The sequence below is a fragment of the Arvicola amphibius genome, chromosome 15 (assembly GCF_903992535.2).
Source record: "Arvicola amphibius chromosome 15, mArvAmp1.2, whole genome shotgun sequence".
NCBI lineage: Eukaryota > Metazoa > Chordata > Mammalia > Rodentia > Cricetidae > Arvicola > Arvicola amphibius.
Window position 1 is genome coordinate 12887596 of NC_052061.1, and position 21521 is coordinate 12909116.

General features: G+C 47.1%; 1 protein-coding gene and 1 long non-coding RNA gene across 6 annotated transcripts in view; both read left to right on the forward strand.

Annotated features, from left to right (window-relative positions):
- The first annotated feature begins 4607 nt into the window (after nucleotides 1–4607).
- Nucleotides 4608–9379, forward strand: LOC119801768. Its single transcript, XR_005283283.1, has 3 exons — nucleotides 4608–7023; nucleotides 8315–8364; nucleotides 9350–9379. It is a non-coding gene; the product is annotated as an uncharacterized LOC119801768 (long non-coding RNA).
- Nucleotides 9380–9396: 17 nt separating this feature from the next.
- Abcc12 (ATP binding cassette subfamily C member 12) overlaps nucleotides 9397–21521 on the forward strand; it is a 72200-nt gene continuing 60075 nt past the window's right edge. For all 5 annotated transcript variants that reach the window (XR_005283284.1, XM_038312382.2, XM_038312380.2 and 2 more), the window contains exons 1-2: nucleotides 9397–9566; nucleotides 20690–20858. Coding sequence is in view for 4 of the 5 variants with exons in the window: in XM_038312382.2 (XP_038168310.1) it covers nucleotides 20740–20858 (119 nt within the window). In the remaining variant the exon portion in view is untranslated. The remainder of the gene's footprint in view (nucleotides 9567–20689; nucleotides 20859–21521) is intronic.

Here is a 21521-nt window from a genome sequence, read left to right on the forward strand (position 1 = left end):
CCAAGACTTATGTGGGGATGTAGACCTGAAGGTCAGCCAAGCGCTTGACACAGAAACCACACTGTGGTCAAGTGTGTTGTTTTAAGCATAAGAAGGCCTCAAGATGAGGGTGATTCATCGCCATGGAAGGCTCTGAGGGACGGAATGTGGAGAGGTTTGTGGAGGAGCTCAGGGGGTGTGGCAGTGTGCTGTATAAACACCATGCCCATGGCCAGTGCCCACTCCAGTGATAAATGAGGTGGTTTTGTTGGGGTTGTAGACCAACACTTTCTGTTTCAGTAAACAAAAAGTTTATTTGAATATTGTTTAGGGAAAACATGTAACTGATACATCAGACTCATTTTTATAATTTGGGGGAAAGAAATAGGCTTCATTTTTAATGTTAATTATAGAATATGTTGACCCAAAATAAAGGAAACACATTATTCCATATACAGAAGCCAGGCATGGTGGCTGCATGCCCATCATGACAGAACTTGGCTGAGGCAGGAGAATTATGAGTTCACAGTTACATTGGGCTACACAGTGTTCTGGCTCCTGGCACGTGTTTTGATCTGGAAAGTTGTGAGGGTGGCATGTGAAAACTGTACATTGGTAGGTCTCTTTCAGGTAGAAGGGTCAGGAGAAGACTGTTCATATGAGCTTAGAAGAGACTTCAAAAACAGCAAACACATTAGCACTTGCTAAATTAGACAGAGGACCTAAGGATGTCAATTAGACCAGCATTTTAACTCCTCTGACCTTAAAAATGTGTATAAGCAGATGCTGGGGAGGAAGGGGTAGAATGCCTTGTTGGGAGATATGGAACATAAGTGGGGGGGCACACACACAGTGAGGACTGACCTTGGGCTCAGCCAGTGTCCACAGATGTGCTGGTGGACCACCCCTCTTTGCCCAGTCATGTTACTTTATCTTCTCTGCCTTGGAGACTCCCAGGCAGGCTCAGGGTTCCCTTATGCGAGCAAAATGGCAATCTCAGACTTATGCTTCCACTATGAGGGATCCCGTCCCTCCATGCTGCTCACACACAAATCCTGGCATTTACTGACACCGCACTTGGGAAGAACAGTCAGAGATTCCCAGGTTAGACTGGGAATGAAGTTTTGCCTATGTTTCTCTAAGAGATGGGGAGGTATTTAGCTCTTGTGCCTTGGGGCCTGAGTCTCTCTATGCCCTAGCACTAGGTGGGTGCGAGGTGGTGTAGATCAGAGTGGCCAGTCAAGGGTCATTGTCCACCGAGTCCCACAGGAGGGCTGGGAGCAGAGCGCTGTGGGTTTCTCCAGGCATCCTCCCCTCAGGCTTACTCATTAACTTCTAGTTTTGTGGCCTTCCCTCTACTTGGCTTCTCCTCAGCATGGAGAAATTATTGGGATGTGCCAAAGAAGTGTCCTTGCTCTTCAGGAACCCCATGTAGCGAACTATGTATGCACTGGTCACATCTTATAACACATGCCTGGACATGCAGAATTCAGCTACATAGATTTCTGTGCTGTGCTCACACTCAGATCTGAGTATGGAAACGTCTACATTTACCAGGAGCACTTAGCTTTGTCTGCTGCCTGGGTCCTGGTGGGACACTGCCCAGGAGGGCAAAGCTCAGGGGCTGGACAAGTGAGGTGGAGTCCTCAGCACACACAAAATCACTCCCCCACTGTGGAGACATCTGATCCCAAGCTAACTAGATCAGAGGCCACAGATCCACAAAAGAGCAATGGGTTGCCTGAAGGTGCCCAGAGCTGTCCAACCAGGGCTTGGCCTGGTGCAGTTAATACTAACCATTCTGCAGGACCTTCAGCAAGACTCCTGAGGATGTGTTGTCTGTAATGCACACATTAGCCCCGGCTCCATCCATTGCCAGGTGAGTGACTCAGAGTAAGTCTGCAGCCGCTCTGTGCCTGGGGTCTTCACATACGAGGTTGGTAATTCAGGTTCTGAAATCACAGACTTATAAGGAATGCATGCAGAAATCAGCGGCTCCTAAACCCTCTCTGGGACAGACCATGCTCTAGAAGCTGCCCCTGATCCACTTTTCCCTGGGAGTCCCAGCCTTTTGGATTTCCATAGATGCTTTATTGTGTAGCATAGTCGATTCTGTCCCTAGCTCCTGGTGATCAGCTCAGCCTCAAGTTCCTCTCTTTTCCCAGGAGGCTGCAGGGTGCAGCTGGAAGCCCCAACCCTCTAATCTTGCCTGCGTTTTCCAGTGAGCTCTCCCATCTTGAAGCCACCTAGGGGCCCTAGACCCTAGCCACTGAATGGCTTTTTTTTTTTTTTTTTTTTTTTTTTGGTTTTTCAAGACAGGGTTTCACTGTAGCTTTGGAACCTGTCCTGGAACTAACTCCTGTAGACCAGGCTGGCCTCAAACTCATAGAGATCTGCCTACCTCTGCCTTCCAAGTGCTGGGATTAAAGGTGTGTGCTACCACTACCCGGCTCTGAATGGCATTCTTAGCAAGCACACTGAACATTCTAAAAGGGGTAGGAGTTTTTTATTTGTTTGCTTTCTGTTCCCCTAGGTCACTCTAAATCCAGTGAAGTTGACAGTGAAGATCAATCATCATATCTGTGAAATGCATCTAAAAAGGCCTACCACACTAGGAGAGGATGGAAGAGAGAAGGGAAGTGGAGGGGGCAGCCCAAGTGTTCTTTTTTGGGGGGGGGGTTCAAGACAGGGTTTCTCTGTAGTTTTGGAGCCTCTCCTGGAACTAGCTCTTATAGACCAGGTTAACCTTGAACTCACAAAGATCCACCTGCCTCTGCCTCCCAAGTGCTGGGATTAAAGGCATGTGCCACCACTGCCTGGCAGGCCCAAGGGTTCTAAGCTACAAACATGGGGGTTCATTTCTTTGCTACCTATATCATCAGTGTTCTGGATTCTAGTTCTTTATTTTTTATACATTTTTATTGTTATTTATTGAGCTCTACATTTTTCTCTGCTCCCCTCCCTGTCTCCCTCCCCCTTCATTCCTCCTCCAAGGTCCCCATGTTCCCAATTTACTCAGGAGATCTTGTCTTTTTCTATTTTCTACTTCCCATGCAGATTAGATCTATGTAAGTCTCTCTTAGTGTCCTCATTGTTGTCTAAGTTCTCTGGGATTGTGGTTTGTAGGTTGGCTTTCTTTGCTTTATGTTTAAAAACCACCTATGAGTGAGTCCATGTGATAATTGTCTTTCTGTGTCTGGGTTACCTCACTCAAAATGATGTTTTCTAGCTCCCTTCATTTTCCTGCAAAATTCAAGATGTTGTTATTTTTTTCTGCTGTGTAGTACTCCATTGTGTAAATGGACCACATTTTCCTTATCCGTTCTTCGGTCAAGGGACATTTAGGTTGTTTCCAGGTTCTGGCTATGATAGTTCTTTATTTTTTTAAGACATTTTTAAATATTTAGTTATTTTTATTTTATGTATGTGGATATTTAGCCTGCATGTAGTCGGTGAACTATGTGTATGTCTGGTGTCCACTGAGGCCAGAAGAGGGTGTTTAACCCCTGCAACTAGAGTTTCAGATGGTTGTGGGCTGCCATGTGGGTGCTGGGAATCACACTCAGGTCCCCAGCAAGAGCATCTAGTGCTCTTAACCACCAGGCCGTCTCTCCAGCCCCAAGGATTCTAGTCCTTTGAGCTTCACATTAAGTTAGCAAAGTGCTCTGTGTCATTAACATGGGTTCCTACAATGTGCATTTTAAGTGATTATGGGGTGAAAAGCTACTCATTGTGTGATGTCCCTCTGACCACACAATCCGCAGCTTGGCCATGTGTAGCCTTGGCTATGGTTTGTTCCACAGCCAGTGCCTGGGAGCTGGCAGATCCACAGGGCCTGGGCAGAGGTTTATGTAACTATTGATTTCATTTTTCTTTCTTTAAAAAACAAGATGTGTGTCTTTGTGGCTCCTTTAGGAAGGAACAGGTATTCACTCAGGTGGTCGCAGCAGGAGGATGTCGTGTCCACGACGAAGCCATCCATGGTCTGCATAGGATTAATTCATTCACAGCTGAGAAGTGGTGGGCTTTGGTGATGGCTGAGCTGGGCTGTAAGAAAGCAATGCCCTGGGGCACCATCTTCTCTACTGCCTCCCCCATATGACTTACTCTCTTCTCACTGGTCAGGAGCTGGGACATAGGACTTTCTGCACAGATGTGTCCAGGGCAGGGGGAAGGCCAGCCACTGGAGCAGCTGGCACTTGAACACCCCAGCATCTTCACCATAGCATCTGCTTCCTTGGCGTTCAGTTCTGGGACCGAGTTATTCCGGCTGAGTGCCACTGCTGACGGTGCAGTTCACTGTATGGGGCAAAGAGGGCCGTGCAAAGATGACTGTTGCTTTAAACCTGCTTCGATTTTGAGAGATGCCTTAGTGGTTAAGAGCACTAACTGCTCTTCCAGAGAACCTGGGTTCAATGTCCAGCACTCACATGGCGGCTCACAACCACTGGTTGCTCAGTTCTAGGTGATCCCATGCCCTCTTCTGACCTCTGCAGGCAGCAGGCATGCCTGTGGTGCAGACATACATGCAGGTAAAAATTCATACACATAAATAAGTGAATCCGAGAGAAGGGAGAGGGAGATGCAGAGACAGAGAGATGGGGGAAGAAGGGGGAGGGAGGGAGAAAGGAAGGGGGGAGAGATAGAGATTCTTAGAGGTGAAATGTTAAACTGACCCCCAGCGTCTGTCTCTTTCTTCATCCAGCCTAGTTAGTTACCTGGCCTTTTCTGAGCTGCTACCAAGTCCAGACACTGTGACAGCTACTGGGGACACTTTTACGAAGAACATTCTCTGTACAGAACCTGGTGGCACAGACTTGTAATTCTAGTTCCTTGGGAAGCTGAGGCAGGAGGATAGCAAATTCAAGGTTAATCTTGGCAACGTGAAGGGGAAGGCTGGGGACATAGCTTTGTGGCACTTGCCTGGCATACGTGATGCCCTAGGTTCAATCCTCTGTGCCGTGGGGAGGCTAGGGGAGGAGGACATTTCTTCTGCTTCCTTGGGAACTTGCACCACGGTCTGGGTGGGCGGTTCTGTGTAGGTATAAGATCTGATGGATTACAATGTAAGACTGCAGCTCTTAGGTCAGCTCTAGGATTCTTTGCTTAGAGAACTAGGGTGGGAGAACGGTGTTGCTTGAGTTAAATTGTCATGGATGGGGGGCTATTTAAGTAAGGTCTGGAAGAAAAAGTAGTACCTTGCCTGCCAGTCAAAGGGAGAAAGTCTTTGTAGGGCATGAACAATGTGTGCACAGACTGTCTGGGAATTAGTCACATCAAAGTAGAACTTGGCCAACTCCATTGTGATTTAGTATAAAGGGTGGTAAAAAAAAGACCCATTATCGAGCAACTATGTGGGCCATATTCATGCTTTAATATACTGTTTACTGCCACAGGAGGCTGTTTTATTTCGTTCACATTGCTGTTGAAGGAAAGGATTCTGGAAGGTGACACAGTAAAAGATTATTGACGTCCTAGCACATTGAATCAGCAATGACGCGCCCCCTTGTGGCAGGAAGATGAGGAGCCAAATCTAGACTCCAAGAGAGCTGGGTATCTGCTCTTACTGACTTGGTTTTTGATTCCAGCCTGGCTTTCACATGGATTATGCTTCTGTGACCTCGAGCAAGCCATTTAGCACACAAAAGCCATCATTTCCTCATCAAAGAGATGAAAAGGGTCATCTTCATCTCGAGGAGGGATGCCCATAAAAAAACACCAGAGAATATAACTAAAACATCACAGGAATAAGGCATTGCGCTCGCTTCATTTGTCAGGTCGCAGAGTCTGACAGGCCCAACGTCCCGCAGAAGCACCCTCGTCACTGCTTGCAACCTTCCTGGCAATAGCCAGCTCTGTAAACGGAGCCGGAGACTGCACGTCCCCAGCTATTTCCACACCTCAGGAGACACGGAAACTTCACAGGGGCTGGCGGTGGATCCATGGCTTCCTGTCTAGAGACGAAACACATTGCACCGGGGCTGAAATGCAGTGAGGGGAGCTGGGGTGAAAAGGGAGAAGTGGACAGCAGGGCACGAGCAGATCACTGTGGGGTTTCTACATCTTAGGACCCCAACCCATTCTGACATGGCGCTCTTCACAATAAAGTACGCGCTAACAGCGTCCTGGCTGCACCAGAAGGGCTGCAGTGACGTATTCGATTTGGAAGCAATCAGGCCAAGAAGGAAAAGCCTCATGTTCTGCTTTGTGTGTCAGTTAGCTCCGCTCAGTTTCAGGGACTCCTTCAGGCCAGCTCCCACAAAGACACTGTATTGGCTCATGTAACAGGAAAGTCCAGAAAAAGTTCTGGGTAGGGGCCAGTGTAGCCAGGGCATTGATCTTGAAGACACTGGCTTTTACTTCTAGCCACCTTGTACTTCCTGGTGGCATCATAGTGACCAGGCTCTAGCCTCATGGCTACCCAGTTTAGCAATTCCTAGTCAAGGTTCCAAGTGAGGATACACTCACTGGGTCAGCTCAGTCATGTGCTCATCTCTGAAACAATCATGTTAAGCGACTAAAATTTGAATTTGCCAGGCCCATGTCACATCTCAATTCCTTCGCAGCATAGGGTCAGTTCCTCCAAGTCATAGGGACTGGATGGAGGTGTTGTCTTTCTAAATTGAGGCTGAATGGATATGAATGTCAGCAGGCCCTGCAAGTGTGTTTATAGATACTAAAATAGAAAAAGACATGATTTTCAGCTTCTAGACAGACCCCTAGGGGAACATGTTTCAAAGCATATTATAATTTATTTTCAAATTATGCTCACCAAATTCCTCGAAATTCCACAAGAAAAACAGATAGTAAGCCAATAGGCTCCACGGTTTTTCACACTGGGATAGAGTTGGGGATGAATAATACCTCGTTGTGGTTTTGGACTCTTGTGACACTAAGAAAACAGTAAACAAGTCAGCAAGCTATTCCAGAGCGGCGCCAGGAGGTGTCGACAAAGAGCTGAGATGAGGTTCCCTAGAGCTTGCTTCCCTGGGGACACGCTGCAGAAGACGGTTCCTGGGCCTGCAGCAATAAACGTTTACTTAGGTAAGAAGGACAGGGTCGGAGGAATATTCACGGCAAAAGAAACAGCTTTGCAGAGTGCGAAGCGATCTCGGGACCAAAGAACACCATCTCCCCTGAGGATGAAGGAAGGTTCTCTTCCCCTTTCTCCCCGAGGCATCCCTAGTGGCACCTGTTTCTCCCCAACAGTGATTTCCTCTTCTCTCCTAACAGCCCTTTGCCGTGTTATTTTCTCCCTCTGCTCCCCTTGGCTCCTTTCTTTGCTTTCTGCCTCCCGAAGAGCAACCGAAGCAGCTAGTGCCATCCCATCCGGTTTCTGCCAGGCCAGAGTTTGCCAGTTGAAAATTCCTCCACTTACCGGGCCCTGCCCCTCCCACACTTGCTGTGTGGCAGCCTGCTGTACCAACAGGATGTCCTCCCTGAACAGCAATGTCCCCATAGTGCTTCTTCCTAGGCACCTAACCTAGCAGCCACCTTTTCCTCAAGTTGGCCAGCAGATGGCAGCTTCTTCCCAATAATTGCTGGAAGGCTCAGCTGACTCAGAACTGCAATAATCTACAGAGAATTCAGCACAGAAAACCCAGACCTGAGTCAAAGGAAAGGAGAGAGGCCACTGCCCCCGATCCACAGGGCCCCCACCCTCTCCCTGTCCCTACCTCTCCCAGCAGCCTCCCTTTCTGGACCATTCTCCAAGTCAACAGCAGCTAAATCACTGATTTTAATGAATCAAAGCAGGGTCTTACTCCGTGGCCCTGGTTGGCCTTGCATTCACTCTGTTGTCTCCAAACTCACTACGTGGTCCAAGCTGGCCTTGAACTTGTAGCCTTGCACTCTCAACCCTTCCAAGAGCCTGGGGTTACAGGTATGGGCCACTGTGTCTAGCAGGAAGTTCTCAAAACAAAAACTGTTTCCACTGATGAGATATTCTGGTACCAGTTCTCAAGATTGTCAAATCCTAACCCAGGGTTAGGTGGCAGACTTTGGCGGCACCAGCGTTTGAGAGGCAGAGGTGGGCAGATCTCCCTGAGTTTGAGGCCAGCCTAGTCTACACAGTAAGTTCTAGGACATCTGGGACTACACAGTAAAGCTCTATCTCAGAAAAAAGAAATCCTAACCCCTTCCCCTATACAGCCCCATTCTGTCCCTGTGCTTCATCTGATAATTCTGTGGACTCCAACCATGTCCGTGTTAGAAGCAACCTCACAAATGGTCAATCTGGAAGTTTGCCCTGTGGTCCGTGGGGCCGTGGGCCAGAGCAGAAAAGAAATGTATCATCATTTTTACTAATTGAAATTTAGCATTTTTCTTTTAACAGAGGCAACCAAACATGCCGTGTCTGTGCTCCTCGTGTGGGCAGTGCCCCCGGTGTGCATTCTCAAGCCTCCTTGAGTTGCCAAGTTCTCACAAGCCTCACGTGTATCGATCAGGAGACCTCCTTCTAGATCGTGATCCTTAGGGTGTCACACAGCAGACTATGTTTCATAATATTCAGCCTTGTTTTTTTTAAAATCATAACCCCTTTTTAATATAATTGGCTATCTGTAGTTCTGTATATCTTGTCTTCAACATTTGAAAAACTATCCTGAAAATACACTGGAGTAACAAAGAGGCCCATGGCATGGAAAAGATTAATAATAACAACATTCACCTAATTCATCCCTTTGGTCTGATAGAGGGACCCTGACTCGGGCAGAAGCTCAGCACTGGCTTTGAACAGGTTTCCTTGCGCTCTGGTTATAAGACAGAGAGGGAAAAACAGGAGGGCTAGGCAAACAGCAAGGCATGGGGACATGGTGACTCTAAAGGGTCTGTAGCCGGGGGTGGGGTGGGATGAGTATGGGGTGGATGTGGAGTGTGGTGGGAATCCCACAGACTTCCCTTCCCCAAAGCATAAAATCAAGCTCTCAACTCCACTTGACGGAGGACATTTTTTTCAGGGGCTCCTTAGCTTGCTACTGGGAACTTGCAGACACTTGGCCTAGGACCTGGTCCCTTTTCTGGATGGTGTGTCTAGCAGTTGACAAATCCTTTTGTTTTAGACACCCTTAGGCTTGAGATATTCAGTTTGACAGTATACGTTTAGAATTTTTCGAAGGGTGAGAAAATATAGCGAGGTTTCTTCCCTCCCTCCCTCCCTCCCTCCCTCCCTCCCTCCCTCTCTCCTCTTTCATCCTAGCATCTATCAGGCTGACCTCTGGTTCAGTCCCTCTTGCTGCCAAGGGCTGAGATGGGGTGTGCCACTATGCCAGGCTACAGCGAGGATGCTCGACTTTTCTTCTCAAAGCATTCTTGTGCTCCTTCCATCCTCCCAGGCATGCTCATTCAGCTGAGTTTCTGCTCCCTGATCTAGGATGAGTCCTGGTGCTGTGTGAGGTGGGAGCTCATCTCTTCTGGAAGATTCCTTTATGCAGAGACCTATGGCCCCTCTGTGTCATTCTGCTCCAGAATCTTACCTCAAGATCCCATCTTTGGTACCATCTGGCATAGCACCAGAATACCGTCTTAGTAGAAATCCATCTCTGCTCTGCCTCGCATGAAGATGGAGGCAAATCCAGCATCCCGCTTTGGTAAGCATGGCATATCTGGATCTATTGGGAAGACTTTGAAAGGGAGTCTGGCTGGGCTTCGGAGGCATCCTGAGGCTGTTGTGAAGATCAAGCAAAGGGCTTTATAAATGTCAAGTGATATTATTAGCATCAATTTGCATCCATGGAGGAGGGAGGGGGCACGCCAGGCATATGCAACGAGAACCTTCCCAGGTCCATCCCACTCCCCTTAAAGCATCCATTTTACTATCCTATTGTCCAGTGACCACGTTTCTACCTTCCTGCAGGGAAGGGAGAAAAACATCAGGTTTATTGCAGGCAGACAAATGCAACCAAATTTCTGCAGCGAATGTAGAAGCCAGAAACAACCAGCAGAGGGAGGAATCGGCAAAGCTGAGACCCGGCAGGTCTAAAATAGAGCAGGTCCCTGTGGTCTATGGAGAATATGTTCCAAGACCCTCCAGGGGAAGCCTGAGACAGCACCTGGCCCTGAGCCCTCTATCATATGATGCTTTCCCTGCTACCTACACGTGCTAAATTCATTGTCAGGCGCAGAAAGAATATAACTGCAATAAATAATAATAAAGTAGAACAATTCATGCGCTGTAATAGAATCACCAGCAGCACAGCTCTGGCACTTTGGGTTATGATGTAAGCAAACTAAGAGTCACTTGAACATGAGCACTGTGGTTCTGTTGACAATGGATCTGATAACCTAGCCAGCTCCCAAGTGACGACATCAGTGATGTCCAGAGTCAGGGTTGTCCAAGTTTTGTCACACTCCTCCCAATGGGCTCCAAGGAAATAAAACCTTCAGAAGGGTTTGCTTCTAGATTCTTCTGTGTAATATTTTCAGTTGACTGCAGGTGACTAAAACTCGGGATAGCAAACCTCCAACAGGACCACAGCAAAAGGGTCCTTCAGGCCAAGTACACTCGGCAGAAGTCTTCTGGGGGGTTCAACAGCACTTTGAAGCCAGTCATGGTTTGCTGTTTCTGAGATCAGAGGCCCTGCTCCTTCTGTACCCATTCGTGGCCACAGTGGCATCAGAGACCTTGCTCCTTCTGTACCCATTCATGGCCACAGTGACATCAGAGACCTTCCTTGCTCCTTCTGTACCCATTCGTGGCCACAGTGGCATCAGAGACCTTGCTCCTTCTGCACCCATTCATGGCCACAGTGACACCCTTCTACAACTTTATGATTGGTGACCTACTCTGGGCAAGGTACAGAAGCCACTACGGAATCAGCCAAGCCCTCTGCCCCCTACAGTGCTCACTGTAGAGTTCTGTGCACAAGAGTGAGTTCTAGTCTCAGGCTGAGCATTTGTTCAATGCAAAGGAAAAAATAGAACTCAAATTGCCCCTTGATTTCTATTAAATGAATGAATGAATGCATGAATGGGATTTTCTCTTTTGAAGGTTAGTTTCTTACCACCTTCCAGTCCCTACAGCTGGCATTTTCAGAAGGAATGCAGGACCAGAAATGGGTATAGCCTGGAGTAGCAGTCAGGAAATGTGGGCAATGACCTCAGCTCTGCTGACCTGTGCTGGAGTCAGCTTTGGGAGGCCTCTGCTCCTTGGTTTCCTCACGCAAGGGGATGGGGGTTGGAGGATGATTCATCTCCTCAGAGACAAAGGCATGCTGTGAGGAGACTGGAGGAAAGGACAGGCAGCTTGCTCTGTGAGCTCTGATGCCCACTGCCAGAGCCCGGTGTCCTGCAGATCAATCCTGGGATGGGGCAGTGCCCTTTGATGTGGGCCCGAGGGAATGTTGGCTGCCCCAGAGTTCCCTCCTCAGGTGTGGTGGGAGTGGCAGTTGAATGGGGCAGTTGGAGAGGAGGGCTCCTGGCAGGTGGGACCAGGGAAACTAAACCTGCTGTCTGTAGTGGAGGAGGCTTAGGTAAGAAGGGCCGCGGCCATGGCTTCCGGCCATTCTCCCTCATCACCTCATCCCCTGCCCAGGCAAAACTCATCTCTGTTGCAATTAGTGGCCCCCAGGTAGTTCTGAGGGTCCTCTGTCACCCTTCCCTAGGTACAGGTCACCTAGGGGGTGGGGGAAATGTATGACCTTGTCTGCCCCTGTAGGAGAAAGCCTTGGCTTGGGGTTCCCAGAGCTGAAAGAGGCCAGGACAATTCTAGTTTTGGAGCCTTGTGGTATATGAAAGAAAAAAAATTAGAAATGAGACAGGATTTGAACAGCTGTGATGTATAGAAGCCTGCATTGAGTAAGTGAGGTCCTTCAGTCATGTGCACGCATACACACACACACACACACACACACACACACACACACACACACACGTACATATGCATGCTCGCAGGGTACTGCTCACAGTTTCTCTGAGAGATTAATTCTTCCAAGAAAGATCTTGAATTCATACTGTTTTACTATGTGGTTCTCACAGCTTTAAAATGAGAGTTCTTGTCTTTCTTCAGTCATGGTAGACCATCTCTGTCCATTTTGGGTGACGTCATTTGGAAACACCTCCACAAGCTACCATTTTAGTCTCTTTAGGCATGAGAGGACTTGAGCAGACAGCCCTTGCTTGGCCTTTCTGGTGCTTGTCTGTGGCCTTCCCTCACCTCCTTCCAGCTCTGACACCAGCTCCTCATCATTCAAGATTAACATTTTAGGCTGACTGACCGTAGGGTACTGGGCTCAGCCAATATGGCTGAGTGGTAGAAGTGAGAGGCCAGAGGAAAAATCACCTAAAGCTTCTCCTCTGAACTGCAGGTAACTCAGGTCTTGAAGGAAGTTGGGAGAAGGGTATGAGTCTTTGGATACTTTACATTAAAAATGGATTTACTGGGCTGGGATGTAGTTCAGCAGCATGCGTGAAGCCTTGGATTCAGTCCCTAGCAGCCAAGAATGAGAGTGTGAGAGAGAGGCATAGAGGGGGGAGGGAGGGAGGGAAAGGGAAGGGGAGGGACAGAGGGAGAGGGGGGAGAGAGAAGTTTTATGGGGAGGTGGAAACCCTAGCCTCTTATCTGGATGGGTTTTCTGGTGAAAGATGCAGCCACAAAGGTTCAGTGGGGTCTTGAGGAAAGGACAACCTTGCAGACGTGAAGTGACATCAGAAGTCTGATCTGCAATGTGCCCTTGTAAATGTTCTGAGTCAGAGAGACACGAAGGCTGTAAGGGTACAGGAATAGGCATAGAGGGTGTTTCTCATAAAGCTGCCCTCTAGACATCTTTTCTCCTCTTACTGTGAGCACAGTCACAGGCAGAGAAAAACAAATACAGAATGAGGTGAACCACAGTACCCATGTGACGATAAAGGTTGGGAGCCCAGAAGCTCAGAGCCAGGGGCCAGCAGTGGTGTTGCAGGCTGTGACTCAGAGGAACATAGGTGCCTGCTCTTGCAGTATCTGATTATAACCATAGGACCTGTCAAGACTTTTTTTTTGACCAAGCAAGAAATCCTTTAAAGAAAATGTGCTGCTCTTAATACTTTTTCTAAAACTGAAAAAAAAGAACTATGCAGACTATATAAAATGGACTTCTAAACTGTGTATGTTTATGCTCTTTGTTCTAAGTAGATCCTTCTCTGCTTCTGCCTGCCCAGTAGATTGAGGATAGGTTAGGAACCCCCACCTGAAAAGAGCAAGGGGCTCCGGGGACGGTTGGCAATCTCCTGCTAGCCCTGAGGTGCTCCATCATGAATGATGGCTGCAGGGTCCCCGGCCTACCGCTGCCTGTCACTGTGCCTCCTCCACCGCCCTTCTGCTCCTGCTTCTCTGTGGCTGCTGGCAAGCAGCTTCCTCACTGTAGGCAGCTTCCTGCTCCTGGCACCGCTCCTGGCAAAGGATGGCACGCCAGACGGGAGAGAGATGTTACCCAAAGCACACTTCCTGATTTAAAGAGTCTCACTCCACCCCACCCCGCCTCAGCTGCCAATTTTAGTAAAACACCGATCCAGCTGCAGAGCTTCCACACCATCTTAGGACGTCTTCGCTCGGCAGTCCCTGTGAAGGGTGGAAGGAAATCAGCTCCCAGCGCCAGCTTCCTAGGTACAGCTTTCTGTGCTGGACGGCACAGAGGCTGGCATTTTTTTTTTTTTTTGTGCAGGGAATCTTGGGCTATTTGACAACTTAGAGAAGCTGTTGACAGGATCCTTCACCACTTAAGAGGTGAACAAGAGACCAGAAGTCACATATAAGGCAGATTGGGTTTGTCAGGGTGGAGGAACAGAAGTTGAGACCGGACAAGGAAGGAATAGAGGCTGGAGGCTGGCTGCGAGCTAAAACAAAGCACAGTGATTGCCTTCCAATGACAGAGGCATGTGTGTGTTTTATTTGGTCCCCGGGATTCAAGCAGGGATCACAGGGAAATGGCAATCGGTTTACAGAAGGAAAACAACACATTCCCTCTAGGGTTCTTTCTTCTTCAAATGTCTAACTTTTCATTTTTAAATGATTTCAAATTCACAGAAAGGTGGAAAGAATAATGATAAGGAATTTCTGCTATACTCAGACAAAATAACAAGCTGCTGGGATGACTTTAATATTCTCTGCATGCATTATTTATCAGTACCGTCTGTGACCTCCAGACCCCTGTGCCCGAGCTCTGAGCTTAAACTGCAGGTGTGCGGCCCCATGCTTGACTTTTACTATTTTTATTGACACATTTGAAAGTCTCAGATAATTTGCTGCACTTCCTCTGATTGCTTATTTCTCAGGAACGTGGATTCTTATATAACCAGAATCATCAAAATGATAAGTATCGTCAGTCATTCAGCAATCAAAAGCAGGACATTGGACTTTAACTTTTAACACTGCTGCACAATCCACGGCTCCCATGCAAACTTCTTCGGTTGTCCCATTCATGGCCTTTAGTCTGTTTTTTCTTGTTCAGCATACCACACAGGACTGTTGTTCATTGCTTTTAGCTGTCCTGTCTTTGGTTTCCTCTAAAGCAGGAGCATTTCCTTCCTTTCTTTGTCTTCCATGATGCTAAGGTTCTCAAGAGCTCAGGCTATTTTGTAGAGAGCTCCTGTGTGCCTGGGCTTCCTATTAGATGAGATTATGCATTTTCTACATAAATGCAAGGTGAGGGCTGTGTTGAGCGACGACTGGAGCCTGTGGCCAAGCTGGCTGAAGCATCTTGTCTTGGCCAGGGGGAGGTTTCACACACAGAGGCTCTTTGCTGTGCCTAGTCTTCTTGGTTCTTTCATTTTCTAGGTTCTGTAGTACTCCTGAACTCCCCTGTCTTCTTTACCTGATTTCCTCTCCTCCCTCTGAGCCGGTCATAGTGAGCAGAGAGTGAACATGGAAAGGCCCCCAGCCAGAGAGAGGCCATGGAGGTAGCAGGTCAGGGACCCCAGTGTGACTATCATTCATGCTGTGGCAGTAGCCAGGGCATGGCCACAGGAGCAAGACTGAGAACAGCCACTGAGCCAGGCCAGGGGCTCTGCTTCCCTCCATGGTTGCAGCTCAAGGTGAGAGGCTTGCAGCGAATGCAGAAAAGCCAGGAGAGGGCTACAGAGATGGAGCCTTCAGTAGAAGACTGAGAAAGGATTTCTGACAAGCACCAGGGAAGCCTTGTAGGAAAAACTTCCTGTGACCTTTGCTCAGGGGCCCTGACACCCTCGACTGTCTGCGGAGTAGGAGCAAGTCTCAAGTCTTTAACATTGTTCACCTCACTAACTCGCTTGCTCACACTGTTATGTATTTCCTTTGTCTTGTTCCTTACCACCCCACCCCGCGTATGGCACACTCACATAGGCTGATATGAGGGCCTTGCTCACTTGCCCTTAGTTGTAAGTGGTAACATACCGTGTTGGTAGTATACAGTATACAGTTTGTCAAGCCGTTTTCCTGACTGTGCGTGTTGAAGATACTGCAAACAGGCGCTACACACATTCTTGGGGAAGTCTCTGAAGCATGTTTGCATGAGATTCCATTGTCTATGGCCTGTTTGTTGGTGTGTGTGCTTTATGTTGCATTCTGGTCTTGATACCAATAAGCATGAGAGAAGAAAGAAAACAGAGGCCGGAGAGAATCTGAGAGGGGAGTGAAAACAAGCTTGCAAACTTTAGGCTACTTTCTGTGCAATTGCTCAAGTGTGGAGCCTGCATCATCTACCATGTGCACACCTGATTGCTGTCTATGCTGATAAGAGAATCTTGAACTCGACCAGATGCTGACAAATTGATTTATAAATTATCGGCACAATTTACTTCCTCACCAACAGGATTTAAGAGTGGCTGCGCTCTTTGGCTATGCCAAGACCTACCACTTCCAGGCTTTATAGTATTACCTATTTGAAGAGTTCGAGGTAGTGGTTATTGTGGTTTTAACATCACTGTGACTTAGATAGAGGCCGAGCATGTTTTTCTGTGGGTTTTAAAAAGCATTGTTGTGCCGGGCGGTGGTGGCGCACGCCTTTAATCCCAGCACTCGGGAGACAGAGGCAGGCGGATCTCTGTGAGTTCGAGACCAGCCTGGTCTACAAGAGCTAGTTCTAGGACAGGCTCCAAAGCCACAGAGAAACCCTGTCTCGAAAAACCAAAAAAAAAAAAAAAAGCACTTTTTTGTTTTGTTGTGACAGGCTCTTCCTGTAGAGCACAGACGGATCTTAAACTCACTCCTGACTTGTCCTCTCCGTGCTGGGACTGCAGCTGTGTGCCACCACACCCGGTTTCGTGTGCTCCCTGAGCTCGTCTGTCAATTGCCTAGCTACATCTTTTGTTTACCTTCTGAACTGAGTATTCATTCATTATTGGTCTACTGAAATCTTCTATAGATTGCACGCACTAATTCTTTGCAGTCAAAGGATTGTATTTACACCAGCACATTGCTTAATGTTTTATTTAAGAATGCCTTCCGATTGACAAGTTTTTATGTGATTTTTTTTTGTCTTAGTAAGGGTTTATTTTGCTGTGATGAAGCACCAAGACAAAAGGCAGTCTGGGGAGGAAAGGGTTTACTTAAACTTTTGCTTCCACAACGCAGTCCACCCATGAAGGGAAATCAATACAGGAACTCACACCAGGAACCTGGAGGCAGGAACTGAAGCAGGGGCTGTGGAGGATCAGGGTGTACTGCATTGCTCTGCGTGACTTGCTCATCTCATTTTCTTACACATCCAGGAACACCAGCCCAGAGATGACACTGCTCACAGTGAGCTGGGTTCTCCCACATCAATCATTAATTTTAAAAAAAAATGCACTGCAGACTTGCCTGCAAGCAAAGTGATGGAGGGCCTTTGCTCAGCTGGGATTCTTCTTTGCAGATAATTCTAGCTTGTATCAAGGAAATGCCTATCCAAATGATGTGTTTCTTTTTTTTTTTTTTCTCATGGTTTATTTTTTTTTATATTTAAAAATTTCCATCTCCTTCCCTCCTCCTCCCCCCTCCCTCCCCTCCTTCTCCCCTTTCTCTCCCCTCCTTCTCCCCCTTCCCTCCCCTCCCCTCCACCCATACCTCCCCTCCCTCCCTCTCAAGGCCAAGGAGCCATCAGGGTTCCCCACTCTATGCTAAGACCAAGGTCCTCCCAACTCCCCCCAGGACCAGGATGATGTGTTTCTTGGAAGCAGCAGAAAGGTGGAAACTGTTTTCTAATCCAATCTGTTAGTTTATGTCTTTTTATTGGGGATATGAGGTTATTAACATAGAGTGTTGTTAATGAGCAGTGTTCATTGATTCCTGCTAATTTGTTGCTCTGATGTGGATTTTGATGATTTACTATTCTGTGATTATTATTTTCTTGTATTCTTGGATGTAGTAAACATCTTTGGACTGAATTGTTCCTTCTAGTGCCTTCTTAGACCTGGACTTATAGATAGAAATTAGTTAGACTTCATTTTATTGTGCAATGTTTTTCTTTCTTCAATAGTTGTGATTGACAGTTTTGCTGGATATAATAGTAGGGGCTAGCATTGGTGGTCTTTTTTTCCTTTTCTTTAGGTATATTGTATTTTTACAAGGCTTTTAAAGTAGTTTTATTGAGCTATATATTTTTCTCTGCTCCCTTACTTTCCTCTCCCCTTCCCTTCTACCCTCTCCCATGGTCCCCAAACTCACAATTTACTAAGGAGATCCTGTTTTTTTCTTTCCACTTCCCATGTAAATTAGATCCTTGTATGCCTCTCTTAGGTGTTTAGATTCTCCAGGATTGTGAATTGTAGACTTGTTTTTCTTTGCTTCATGTCTAAAAGCCACTAATGAGTGAGTATATATGATATTTGTCTTTCTGGGTCTGGGATACCTCACTCAATATGATGTTGTCTAGCTCCATTCATTTGCCTGCAAATTTCAAGATGTCATTTTTTTCCTGCTGTGTAGACTCCATTGTGTAAATGTACCACATTTTCCTTATCCATTCTTCGGTTGAGGAGCATTTAGGTTGTTTCCAAGTTCTGGCTATGACAAACAATGCTGCTATGAACATGATTGAGCACATGTCCTTGTGGCACGATTGAGCATCCTTTGGATATATACCCAAAAGTGGTATTGCTGGGTCTTGAGGTAACAAAAATTAGGTTGTTTCCTAATTTTCTGAAAAATTACCATACTGATATCCAGAGGGGCTGTACCAGCTTGCACTATCACCAGCAATGCCGAAGTGTTTCCTTTACCCCGCATCCTCTCCAGCATAAGTTGTCATCCGTGTTTTTGATCTTGGTCATTCTTACAAGTATAAGATGGAATCTCAGAGTTGTTTTAATTTGCATTTTTCTGATGGCTAAACTGATTGACAAGTTTGAGATTTCAGTATGGTGGCCTTAGTCAGGACTAATTATGTTTTAAATTTGCTTTAAGAAACACGTCCCTCTCCAAAGCCTGTTCATGTCTTTCTCTATATTTATGCCTTACCATTGGGGTTTTCCTCTCCTAGTCGCTTTGCCTGTCTTTGTTTATATCAGTGGTACTTTTTTGACTTAGGGCGTGGCAGGAACCTCTAACACTGAGCGTTAGGTCCAGTTCCTTGCTGATGTTCTGTGAGATAGGGTTGTGCTAAGTTGACCAGGGAGGACTTGAATCTATGATCCCTCTACCCTGGCCTTCTGAATAGCTGCGCTTGCAGGCATTTACCACCGCGACTAGTTATACCTTCAGATTTCAAACGTGTCTCTTGTAGATAGCATACCATGGGATCTTGTTTTTCTACTGTCTGACAATCTCTGTTTTGAAAAGTTGAAATGCTTAGCTCACGTATATCTGATGTAATTATCAGTATGATTCAGTTTAAGTCCATTAGCTTGCTTTTTGTCTTCCGTTTATTTCTTATGGTTGCTGTTGTTTTGTTTTTAAATTTTTCTATTCCTTAATGTCTGCTTTTTAGGCGTTTGTGGGATCTTCTGCTATTTAATGTTCTTTCCTCCCCCGCCCCCAGTTTCTTAGCTTACCCTTACTTTGGTGTCTTTTTCTAGAACATATGCTGTCTTGTGATTTGTAGTATAACGGTGCTATTGTGTGCTCGTTTCTTCTTTCTTCAAGGGGAGCATTTCTGGTTTAGCTTTCTCGGGTACTTGTCTCTCTCAATCCCAGCTGATACACATGCACCAAATAGGTGGCGTGTACGGGGCAGGACTAAGGGTTAAAGTAGGGCTGTTAGCGAGAGAGACATGAAGTCCCCAGTCGTTTGTGTAGAAAGGAAATTTTCTCAGCCAAGGAGAGGTGTGATTTGAGCCTCAGAGTCTGAACAGGAACTGGGCAAGCGAAGGAGGGGCCAGCTTGCTCCAGCTGTGTGCGTGAAGACCCAGCAACAGCAGGAGGGATTGGCATTCTGTTCAGGGGACATTAATACATTAAGCCTGGCTGGAGAGGAGTGGAGATTGTATTTATGGAGAGAGCAGGGCCCACATCAGTAAAAGGGTTAGCAACTTTGGAAATTTCTATTTTCTGATTGAATTAGGATTCTAGAGCTGCGTCTGCGGTATTCTGGTCATTAATATTCATTAACCGAATGAAAAGATTTTGAGCAGATCTCCTGCACATAAAACACGTGCCTCTCCCATCCGGTTTCATGTTTCAGCTTCTATTTGGGAAGATTCTTCCTGTTTCAGTAAAGGAGTTTTTGCTTTCAGATTTTGTTGTGAGGAGAGAGAAAGAGCATCTTGTTCCAGAGGCATGGCTCTTGTAATATAGAACACGCAAGGAGTTTTCCCAAGTTTCCCCAGGAAAGAGGAGCAAGTTCCAGTTTCCCCAAGTTTGGATCTGCCACAGATGAGACTGCCATGCTCAGAGGAAGGAAGTCCTTCCCTTTGCCCAGCCTCAGTTTCCTCCTCATGATAGTGAGGGATCTCAGGCCACGTAAGGGCCACTTCCAGCGTGGACCATTCCGTGGTTTATCAGTCCTCAATGAGAATTGTTTTCATCCCTCTTGCTAACCGTGAGAACTTCCAGAGAGAATTCACAGGAAACTGAGCCCTGTGTATACATAACAATATGGATATGACCTCTACTAAAGAGAGACAGAAATCATCAACACAGCTTTGCAATAAAGGAACATTACTCTTGTACCTGGGGGAGAAGGATGCCATGGTAACTCAGGGCAAGCAAAGGGGTAGGCTCCAGAAAAGGACCGGACCTTAAAATAAGGAGAACCTGCTGTGGCAACTTACAAATGGGGCAGTTGATCTGTAGGCCAGGCAGACAGAATGATTTCTCTCGCCCTGGGTTCTGGGTTTTTACTGTTGGCATTGGCTACACGGATTTGCCAAGTCGAGGCTGATCCTGAGGCATGGCCTTGATGAAGTTGTTTTGCCCCCTGGGTATCCAGGTGGAGGGGAGGTGTATGTATGAGCTTCTGGAAGGATCTGGACAAATAAAGGTGTACATGTGTGACAGAAGTCACCCACACTGAAGAGGCAAAACTATATATTTTTTGAGGCTGCCTTGCTGGGCTGAGAACCAGCCTTGCCTATGGGTTGACCCTTATTGAAACTTCACAGGAGAATCTATGGCTCCCAGCTAACTCAAGATGGGAACAGAAGAGGAATGAGATAAGCTTACTCAAAATGTGGGTTAAGAGGCATTAGTAGTATTGAGCCACAGTCCTTTCTAGATATTGAGTCTAGTGGGTAAAAGCACATCCGAGGCTCAAAGCAAGCGAAGAGGTCTGGGCCCAACAGTGATTTTTGGTTCTACTCCCAATATCTCCACTTCTCAGTACACTTTCTCCATCTTTGTCTGCAGAGTGAAACTGTCCCAAAGCCAAGAGTCTAGGACTCCCGAACACCATCAAGATGGTGGGTGAAGGCCCCTACCTCATCTCAGACCTGGATCGGCGAGGCCAGCGGAGATCCTTTTCTGAGAGATATGATCCCAGCCTGAAAACCATGATCCCAGTGCGACCCCGTGCAAGGTGAGGCAGGAGGAGGACGGAGGTGGGCAGGGCCCCGGGGGTCCCAACCTCTGCTTTCCATGTGCCCTCCACATCTGTCCTTTATTCACCCAGTCAGCCACACAGCTGCTCACTTCTGGGTCACTAACTTCTTGCCTCTTTCTGTGGTTGGAGAGATGAAGACAGACCATGTTAGAGGAGCTTTCCCTGTGCTGAGATGGCCCACAAAGTTTATAAACTTTTCATTCAGTTTTATCTTTGCTTGCCCTCCTTCCCTCCCTCCCTCCCTTCTTCCCTCCCTCCTTCCCTTCTTCCCTCCCTTCCTCCCTCCCTCTTTCCTTCCTTCCTTTCTTCCTCCTTTGCCTGGTAGGGCAGAGTAGTCTGGAATTCATGATCTTCCTGGCTCAGCCACCCAAGTGTTGGGATAGCAGATGTGTGTCATCACATTCGGTTTCTTTGTTCTCCACCCTAGAGGTTCTGTCAGCATCCTTTTTAAAAAGTTAACTTATTTTATATGTATTGGTGTTTGTGCCTGCATGTGTGTGCAAGGTGTCAGACCTTGGAGTCACAGACAGTTGTGAGTTGCCATCTGGGTGCTGGGAATTGAACCCGAGTCCTCTGGATGAGCAGAGGTGCTCTTAACCGCTGAGCCATCTCTCCAGCCCCTCTGCCACCATCTCTAGC